The 10,962-nt window shown below is 41.2% G+C and overlaps 1 protein-coding gene across 2 annotated transcripts in view; it reads left to right on the forward strand.

The window, feature by feature from the left end:
- Positions 1-5,931, forward strand: part of LOC109479433 (mucin-like protein) — a 30,724-nt gene extending 24,793 nt beyond the window's left edge. For both annotated transcript variants that reach the window (XM_019781398.1, XM_019781399.1), the window contains 8 exons: positions 18-237; positions 1,887-2,046; positions 2,529-2,669; positions 3,250-3,358; positions 3,928-4,069; positions 4,344-4,509; positions 4,898-5,164; positions 5,800-5,931. In XM_019781398.1, coding sequence (XP_019636957.1) covers positions 18-237; positions 1,887-2,046; positions 2,529-2,669; positions 3,250-3,358; positions 3,928-4,069; positions 4,344-4,427 — 856 coding nt within the window. In that variant the 3' untranslated portion in view covers positions 4,428-4,509; positions 4,898-5,164; positions 5,800-5,931. The remainder of the gene's footprint in view (positions 1-17; positions 238-1,886; positions 2,047-2,528; positions 2,670-3,249; positions 3,359-3,927; positions 4,070-4,343; positions 4,510-4,897; positions 5,165-5,799) is intronic.
- The last annotated feature ends 5,031 nt before the right edge of the window (positions 5,932-10,962 follow it).

Below are 10,962 nucleotides of genomic sequence, written 5' to 3' on the forward strand. Positions count from 1 at the left end.
TCTCTCCCCTTTATAAGGTACAAAGACTTTCGGCCGGTCCCTTGGAGAACGGAGAGAAGGTGTGTGGACAGCAGGAGGAGGATACATTCTTTCGTGGACTCCAAACGCTACAAGCTGCGGCGTTCCTGCTGTTACAGCCACTCCTATTGGCGGAGCGAGTGGAGAGGAGGGTGGTTCCGCTGGAGGATCATGGGAGGGAGCCTTCTGACTGGTCACCAGGGTGGACATCTATATATGGTCAGAACTTAAGAATCTTCTCTGACACAAGTCAAGTCAAGTCAAAGTTTATTGCACAACGATTGTCACGGGTACAATGTATGGCAAATGACAAGATTACTTGTTGGTATGTGTCTAACACAATGCTATATATATGGTCCACAGACGCTGTATCTGACAGAGTATTATAAAGAACTACTGGCTAAAAATATTTCGACTCTACGTGTACGTTCTACATTATGCTAAACTATACACATGAAGGGTACAGTGATCAGTTGTGCCTAATTATACAAAACGTGTTCTATGGCTACTAAACAGAGTGTAGACTAAGTTACTTGCCAGGAATGTTGATTAAGGAGGGGCTCACCACTTTTGTCGGAAGACAACATGTTTCACAACATTTATAGCTAGTCTATTCTTCAAGGATATTGCCCCTGTACTGATCAGTATTGTTCAGATGTACTTCCCATTTTTTTTAGTACATATCGATTATATTTTTACATAGAAATTGCTATATGAAGACTCAGTTAACAGGTTTTTTCTGCGTATTATTGCAGCTAATGACACTGACATGTAAAGGTCGAAGCAGAATATCATGCATATTTAACATATGCATTTAGATTCTCTTTCATGAACAAGAAATAGCAAATATAGAGCTTATCGTGGGGTAGTGTGGCGTAGCGGTACAGTGCTCAACTCGGTATCAAGAGGTCCCGGGTTCGAGTCCTGACATGCCACCGACCTTGCGCCCTTGGGAAAGGCACTTTACACGACTTTCCTCACTTAACTCAAGTGACAAGTAGTATTGTCCTGTCTTGTATTTGTACTCTGTGTTGGTCGCGGCATTAAATAAGTTGATATAACTTGAGTGTGCCGTCGCCACGTTTGGTCATGAAATGTTGGAATAAGAAAATAGAGCTTTCAAGAAGTATTCAGCCTTGGGCCTCTAAAATTCCCCCATATCGATCACTTAACCCTGTTGGCTCCCAGCCAAATCTCCTGACCCCATTTGCTGAGTCGGAAATGTTGACTTCATGTCATTCTACCTATAAATCTTTCCCCACCCGCGTGCTGTCAACCTACTCCGACCGGAGAAACGTACACATAAACCTAACACCCAAACAAGAATTCGGACACCTCATATACCTCCATGAAATATGATTTTTTCTAAATGTTTTTACACAGTACACTACACTACAGTACAGAACAAAATAACATTGGTTTTTGTTTTCAACCACACAGTAGCACCTTTGGCCTGCATATGGTCATGTAGGCTTTTCCCGTGGGAGAACCTCATTAATCAAACCGGGCAGGTGCTGCCTCCACCCCGCACATCTGTTTTCCCTGCCACCCCGCACATCTGTTTTCCCGGAAGTTCTGCTACAGTACCAAGGTCAGCCACCAAGAGGTCCATATTTGACCTTGACCTTTAGCTTTCTAAGACCTATCAGCATACCAAATATCATCACAATCCATTAAGGCGTTTTGAAGTCATGCTGACTACAAATGTGCGGAAAACACACACACACACACACACACACACACACACACACACACACACACACACACACACACACACACACACAGAGACGCGCCAAAAAATATACCTCCATTTTTCATGGAGGTAATAATACTTCCGGAACAATAGTTGTTTTTGGTTTCTTCTATAGGGCGATACAAACACCGTCGATGAAGAGGCGTACCAGCAGTGCTGTGTGAAGTCTGCAGGAGTACGTAACGGCTGGTACTGTGGCAGGTTCGCTCAGCTGCGACCCTTGTCTGCGCCTACAGCTCACGGAAACCCCTGCAAGAACTACCCAGTAAATATAGGTATGTAATCAAACATTCAAGAGATTAGCTATTGTTAAGGCTATTTGTTGTCTTGTTGATTACATTTTATCTTGTATTACCGGTTAGAAGATTTACTTATTGACAAATCCAGGAACAAACTACACGTGTATTGTCACATACGTAGATGAAGGTTAGACATCCAGGTAATACGATACGCCAAAAAGCAGTTACTCAAGCAACTGGATATGATTTTGAAAACGCCAGACGTTTCATCTAGTATCGTCAGTGACTGAGAGCAGAGGGGAAATGCAGGTTTATAAGCACAAACTATTTATTGATATGCAAATAAAGTGAAGACAAACGTTTGGAAGTCGAAAAAGGAACAAAAGTCAGACGTTTTCAAAATCATATCCAGTTGCTTGAGTAACTGCTTTTTGGCGAATTCCCACTACAGACTTTGGTAGTATCATCTTTTCATATTACTAAATTTACATATTTCTTGTTCTTGTATCTTCATGTAGGATGGATCCGAGCCTGGGGAGACCCACACATCACGACTCTGGACGGCACACAGTACACCTTTAACGGCCTGGGGGAGTACGTGCTACTGGACATAGACAGTGGAGAGTACCAGTTGCAAGCCAGGACCTCCCAAGTACAAGGTAAATACACATATTGCTGGAATTCCTAGAAGACTACAACAGAATTTTAGGCTTTTTTGTCCATCTAGTGCAAGTGTCCATCTAAGTGTGGCGTAGTGGTAGATCATTCGACTGTGAACCGGGTTCGATCCCGAGTCGTACCAAGGACATGTCTGGACATGCGCCCGACGTTGTATCCTTGGGAAAGGCACTTAACACGACTTTCCTCACTCCACCCAGGTGTGAATGGGTACCTAACTTTGGTTGGGGAAAGCCGTATTGAGGTCACCTTGTGGCGCCGAATGGCATCCGCACTGACCCTTGCAGCAGTTCCACAACAATGTGGAACAATGTGTCATGTGTATTATGTGTATTATTATGTGTATTATTATCATTTGTATCACCTGTGAACCCTGCATCACTTCAGCACTATAAGGCTGCGATTGCACGGGTGATGTTTGACCAATAAACCATTTATTTCTAATCTACGATCCTTACATCACCTGATGTCCGTTCACCGTCAAAACTTATTTCTTAAAGTAATCTATTTCCTTCTGATAAATGTTTTGAGAAATATGTGATGATACATTCCTTACCACAGATAGTTTAGGAGCAACAGTGTTCTCGGCACTTGTCGTCCAACAGCGCAATCACTCTGCAATCCAGCTGGAACTTGTGGGGACTTCAGATATGCAACTGTACATCAACAGGTCGGAGAACATTTCTATATGCTAAGGTCATGTTGATTTGATTATATGGATGCCATCCTCTGGGAACCCCAAAACTGATGCGAATAAAAAAGTTTTGCAAATAAAAGTTATAGCTTGAATACACAGAATATGGTTTGGCGAATAATCTACTGTTCAAATTTATGTCTTTACATTTTGCCTTTTTTCGTTTGATTTTGGCGTTCTACGAAATAATATTTTCTACTAGCAACTTACGGTATATATTTGCTCATTTTGCAACTGTTTTATACGATTTACAGTATGGCTGAAAAATTTTTGCTGGAAACGGCCGAAAATTCGTGCGGGTGCAGATGTCATCCATGTAATCAAATCAACATGGCCTAATCGAATATAGATGAATCTAAAAAGATGTTCTACACAGATGTAGAAACGGTAGCGAAATATAATTGGAATACCCATGTGATGTGAATGGATATATACTTAATGTGATTTATCTTTACGTTATGGTGATCATCTAATTACTTACAACAAAAGTCTTCGCAAACTAAGAAGCATCATTATAACACTTTTCCATCACCTATTCACTCCAGGTCTGCGACAGAGATGAGCCTCTTCGAGCTTGAAGATTATGAGCTGGACGTTGACGACAACACGGTCATCACGAGGACGGGAAACAACTCCTTACTGCTTGTGTTTGTCAGTGGGATATCCGTGACAGTAACGGCTGAAAAGGTACACATTAACAACACTTTATTTTGATGGGATATGTAGTAGTAGTATACCATATTATTCCAATTTTTTTGCTCAATATATGGATGATTATGTTACTTCTGTACCCCTGATTTTCTATTGTTTTAAGTATCATACATATTGTATTTTTAATGGTGCCAACATATTATAAAGCCTTATTTATTCATTTATCCATACATTCTTTCATTCATTTATTCATTAATTCAAACATAGAACTACATACTAGGAGCAATATTGCCCTTTATTGACTCCACAGGGAATGCTGTTCTTTGAGTTCACTCTGCCACCAGAGTTCTTGCATAAGACCAGAGGCCTGCTGGGACGGTGGGACGGGGATTAGTCCAACGACTTTGAGTCCTTCGATGGGACTGTCCTACCGGCAGACGCTTCGGAAAGGGACGTCTACGAGTTCGGCATCTCATGTGAGAAACTTTGTCACTGTATCTACCTGCTGAGTCTAGCAAAACAAAACAGTATTGAATCAGCTATCCAATATTGCCCTCTCTAAGACACATGCGACGCAATATTACTACTTTTATTTCATTCATTTGTTTATCCACTCATATAACTGGACCTAATTTTCACTACGTATTATACTTATAGCAACTGAAACGTCGTATGAAACAACGTATTTTTAAAGTAGATTACAAGGGACATCAGTATCCACCTATACGTTCAGCTATCACACATTTTATTTATTCTTTCTATGACAAGTGTAACAAAATGTTAGCAGTACCTATAATAAGACAGCTATTACAGATCATGAACTGTCTTCTCTATCTAATGACAAAGGTATCTGTTTCTTTTTAGGGCAAGTTACAGAGGAGGACGGTCCGAAGACATCCCTGTTCTACTACAAGCCCGGCGAGGGAGTGGAGACGTTCAGGAACGACTCGTTCCTGCCGATATTTACAGATGAGGTCATCTTCAGCGACCCAGACCTGCAGGAAAGGGCCCTGGCTGTCTGCGGTAACGTCACTTCCTGTCTCTATGACGTCAGCATGACGAATGACATCGAAGTAGGAGAGGTGTCGGTTAGGATCAGCGACAGCCACAGAGAGGCGGTAGAAAGTAGAGGTAAGTACATGTACCATCTATCTCTGTTTCTCTCTATTGATAGAAAGATACATAGATAGAGATAGATATTATAGATAGATAGAGATACATGATAGATAGATACTTATATTCATACATAGATGTATATAAGTATAGTGGCGGTCGTGTGGCGTAGCGGTGGCGTCTTCGGCTGGGAGCCAAGAGGTCCGGGTTCGAACCCCACCTTGTCACGGACCTTGTGTCATTGGGGAAGGCACTTTACACTACTTTCCTCACTTTACCCAGGTGAAAATGAGTACCTAGCTTCGGTTAGGGCCTTCTCTCGAATAGGACGTTAAATGGAGGCCCCATTTAGGAGAGCCACACCCCACGCATGTTAAAGAACCCATCACATCGAAAATAGTAGGGAACCTTGCCGGTGTGATTGGTTCAAAGCTTACAGTATGGTCTCAGGATTGACATCTTTGAAGAGGTGATAGTCACCTGTTATGTCAATCCTTCCACAAATGTGGTAAATGTTCATAAATAAATAAATGAATACATATATCAGATACAAAACCAGGTAGATGATAGGCAGTAATTAAATATAAGTAGCTAACTAGAAGTCTCATTGATTGGCATAAAGTGAACAAGTATAATGTGCCTTTTCCCTCCAGACAAGTTTCCTCCAAGTATAGAAGGTCCGGAATCTCTCCACTTGACGATTGGGGAACTCCTTCGGGTGACCTTGACAGCAAATGACTCCAGAGGCCTCAACACAACACTTGACCTTGAAGGAGCACCTGCGGGAGTGTTCCTCATGCAGAAGGGTGGCGAAGGAGTCCTGACCTTGAATATGTCGTCGACAGAACCTTTCAATGTCAAGGTGACTGTCAGTAATACTGACAACAGCTCGGCCCTGTACTGGCCTGTAATCTACCTGTGTTCCTGCTTCAATGGCGGTTTCTGCAACGACAGTTATGATCCGGACCCTTCTTTCGTCGGCAACGATACAAGGTACAGTCAATACTAAAAAAACTTGCCCTTGACAACAAAAGGTTAAGGTAGTACCATGCCATTTTTTTAAGGCAATTATGTTTTATAGGGCATAGTATCTCCTTGTACTGTCTTTAACCTCCCAAACTAAAGTCTGAAGGAGTGGGGAAAGCCATTTTCCCAGCCCTTTGTCACAACGTCTAGATAAGTATGCCAGGAATCGAACCCGCAACCTCTTGATCTCCTGACCGGCAGCGTAGCCACACGTCCATTCGAGTATGAAAAGTTCTTCTGAGTGAAATTGCAAGTCATTTTTATGACTACCCATTGCTTTTCCATCTTCAAGGTTCTTTCGGCAACGGTGCAGCTGCAGCGATGGGTTCACCGGAGACCAGTGCGAAACAGACATCGACGCATGCGCTGCGAACTTTGCCCCATGCTTCCCAGGAGTCAACTGCACGGACCTGCCTCCCCCTGCTGACGTGGACGGGTACGAGTGCGGAGAATGCCCGGATGGGTATACCGGAAATGGCACTTTATGTCAAGGTTGGATTGCAGTATATACTTTTCTACCCCCTATCAAATGTTGCTAGAAGAATAGAAGAAATTAGCCAAATAGATTGACTAGAATGCCAGAGGAGATAGCCGGTCAGGGGAGTACAATTTGTAACTTTGGGAGCCTGGTAGAAGGTAACCCGTTCCTTCTTCCACAGAAAATGCGAAGATATCTTTACCGAAAGGGAGTAAATAAAGGGCCTTTTCTTACTCGTGCGTGCTTGTCTGCCTTTCTTCAACAAGAATTCGGAGATCTCATGCCTCCATGTAATATATGAGTTTTTGTAAATGTTTTTATTTGTCTCACTGACTTGACCTTCGTCTTCCTAAGACTTACCAGCATACCAAATATCATCACAATCCATAAAGGCGTTATGAAGTTATGCTGACTATAAATGTGCGGAAACACAAACACACACACAGACACACACACACAGACAAGCCAAAAACAATACCTCCATGTTTTACTTACATTGTACTGTTCGCCGTTGTCATACATCTTCAGTGTTGCTATTGTTGCCAAAGCAGTATGGGTTAGGGGTGAAGTCTGTCATCTCTAATTGCCCCGTGGTTGATCCCTCTGCTTTATTGTTTCACAGATGTAGACGAATGTGAGACGGATGAAGGGTCCCAGTGTCACCACATCTGCGTCAACTTTGTCGGCAATTTCAGCTGTGCGTGTGCAGACGGCTACTACCTGGCCGACGACCGCATTTCTTGCGAAGGTAATCATTTATCGTCCAAGAAGAAAAATCATGAAGTCGTGTCATCTAAATCTAAAGCTTAAAATATTTAAAATGGTCAAAGTTGGTCAGAAAGATCTGAAGTCTGTGTACCTATTTCAAGTATATTAAAGATCCCTTAAGATAATCTTGTTCTTTTGTTCAGATGTCGATGAGTGCGGGCTGCCAAACAACTGTAGTCAACTCTGCATCAACAACAACGGCTCATTTTCCTGTTCATGTCTGGAGAGGTTCGTCCTCGACTCGGACGGGGAATATTGTCAACGTAAGCACCACAGATAAAATCCAATATGGTAAAATATTTAGGACTGACGAAAAATTGATGGAGCTAGTATACAGATGACGACTGAAGATAACACTGGTATATCATATAAAAATATCTCTTGGTCTTCGTTAATAATTCTTTTAGGTTGGTAAATGATTGAATAGCGGCCATATACTATTCTATTTCTTGACTAGACCCTATCATTAGTATGTATATACATTGTATTGCATATGGCCACAGCAAGTACATTTTGTGTATGACATCCTCCGCAGACTCCAAATCTAATGAGAGTGGGCGAATAAAAAACAAGGCGGGCCGTAAAAAACAAGGTTCCTAAATTGTAAAATTTAAACTCAATCATTGTACAAATGGTTTTGATTCAGTGGTAACATTACATATACACAGCCAGCATCACATATCAAAGCATCAAAGTAAGAAACAAAGCATCAAATCAGAGCCTTTTCTTGTCTCCTCTCTTCATAGTAATCTGCCATCCACCTTCCGGCATGGCAACAGGCATCTGCCAATTTTCGGCTTGTTGACCACTGTCAGAAGGCAACAAAATTTCTTTTTTTTTTCCAAAATGAAGGGGAAAATTAATGCGCGCGCTGATGTCATCTATAAAAATTACTTGCTTTGGCCTAACATAACCAGCTGCCGCCGCGCCGCGTGCCTGCGAAGCTGGTGTGTTACGCCGAAAGGCGGTTATACCAGCTATTCAGATACAGATACAGATACAGATAACATAACATAACACAATGCATTAGGTTCAGTGGTGGCACTAATAAATGTAGGGGAAGCTCTTGTAACGATATACCGACGATTTATGACGATATGTACCAATCTAAAATAGTTACAGACCGTGTGGGAATAAACTTTTTGAAAAAAAAAAAAAAACTACAGCCCAGGATCCCTGCGGAAGTGCCGAAGACCCCGGATGTAGTAATGCCACCAGCTGGTGTACCGTGAACTCCACTGGGCATGCGCAGTGCGTCTGCAGCAAGGGGTACGAGATGAGTGAGGACGGGATCACGTGCACAGGTACGGTCTTAGAAAAACTTCACGAGACGCTAATTTTATCTTATATATATAAATGCTTTCTTAGAAGAATGCTGCTTATCTTAAAAGTTTATCTGTGATGGTAGAAATCATTATGAAGCAAGTAGTTCAAACTGTAATTTCCAACGCAAAGAATTAGACTCACCCAAATTTTCGACTGTACAACTGTGGACTGCTCATTCCTTGACAAAGACTGGAGTTGTACAGTCGAAAATTTTGGTTAGTCCAATTTGTTGTGTTGAAAATTACAGTTTAAACTTCCTTCATAAAAGTGATAATTCTTTCTTCCTAAAAATACTCCGCTTATTTTTACAGATGTTTACGTCACTTCGCAATTATTTCCTCATCAGACATCCCATAACATCATGACATTGTATTGTTACAGTTTCAATAGAAAAGACATTAGAATACAACACGTGGAACTCCAAATGTTAATACTGCTCACCCGGAGCATTTTGCCATACCTCTATCGTCTGATTTTACAAGGTTGCCATATACATTATACACTAGACTATCAGATTCTTTCCCAGAATTCACCACATTGAACTTGGAAAAAAATTTAAATCCATATTGACTTGTGACAACCCCTACATGCTATACATAGGAGTATATATTAAAGACTGTAAGGATATTAGAAACTCCTCCAACGATTGTATAAGTTGATACCTATCTCATACTAGCCACCTTTGTATTAGGTTAGCCTTATGAAAACGTAGTTGTCTTGTACTTGCTTAAGTTAGTAGATGTCATACTTTGTACACTGTACAACTGTTGCGCAATAAAGATATTATATTATGATGTAATACTGACTAGCTGGTACTGATAATTTTCTTTCATCCAGACAAAGATGAGTGCGCAACAGGAGAAAACCACTGTGACCAGCTGTGTGAGAACAGGCCAGGATCCTATGGGTGTGCCTGTGAGGAGGGGTACATTCTAACAGACGACCCCGTACGGCCCTGTCAAGGTATATACATCTCATGTTACTGTTAACGTGCTGCGTTATTTTTAACCATTTAAGCCACTCCAATTTAATTTGTTGGTTCTCGGATTTTTTCATAAAAGATACAAAGCGACAGGGCGAAAAATAGAAATAAAAACAGGTGTAGGCTTCCTATGATAACCCCAAATGCTATGATAGGAGTCATAAAGTCAACACAAAAGGCTAGGTTAATATTTAAACATATTTAAACAATTTTGAACTTTTAATCAAACTATTGCATTGATGATTGAAAAACTGTGAGAACTAGGAAGAAAATGACTTTCCTCAACTGTTGGAGGCAAAATCTTAGCATTTCTGAGTTGATTCAGGATCAGAATCTTTTTTTTTTGTAAACCGGAAAAAATGAAGAGGCGAATCCGAGAACCAACAAATTAAATTGTTGTGGCCTTACAATGAGAACCATTGACTATACTGTGTAGTGCAATCATGAGAGCAAAAGACGTTTATTATGTTTACCGAAGGAAACATATTATATTTGCTCTATTTCCTCTTCCTCCTCTTCCGTTCCAAACACCTAAAAATCGTCGATATTTTCATAACTAGAGCTTAAAAGAAAATGAAATTCAGCATGCTGGTAGGTTGGTACGTAAGACACTGAACCGCTGTCATTTCGGCCAACATAGATGTGAAAAAATGACTTTATTTGAAAAAAATGGGTGAAAAAAGTTGCATTTTAAGCCAAAAATCGAACAAAAAGAACGCGTTTGGAACATTCGAACAACCATGGAACAATGGAACAGCGTGTTCGATAACCGCGGGTCATTGACCCTAGCGCTACGCACGGAACACCCGAGCTTTCCAAATATGGGCATCCGCCCTCGTATGACACGGGAGATTGCTGGACCAATGTCTGTGGTAAGTTTTCCTTTTCCTTCGTAAAAAGCACTCATAATTTACTAGCTCCTGACGTGATAGAATCTCGTATGTATAAAGATTCAGGCTTGTTGCCGTTTAGAAAATAAAGTAAACAGAATTGTGTTCATCCGTAAATATTGTCGACTTTGTAATGTAGGTGCGGGGCCGGCCGGAGAGGGGGGCGTTTGTTTACGTCTATATAAACATGGATATAACATTACATTTTGTCAGACAGTTTCAATCTTTTTCGGGATAACACAGAACAGTTAATGGGATAAGCATCAAATCGGGATTTATCGGGATATCCCGCGGGATTTTTCGGGAACCATGTTGACTAAGATTTTTACAGACAGACGGTGCAGCG

The sequence above is a fragment of the Branchiostoma belcheri genome, unplaced genomic scaffold, assembly GCF_001625305.1.
Source record: "Branchiostoma belcheri isolate BF01 breed outbred unplaced genomic scaffold, Haploidv18h27 scaffold489, whole genome shotgun sequence".
Classification (NCBI taxonomy): domain Eukaryota; kingdom Metazoa; phylum Chordata; class Leptocardii; order Amphioxiformes; family Branchiostomatidae; genus Branchiostoma; species Branchiostoma belcheri.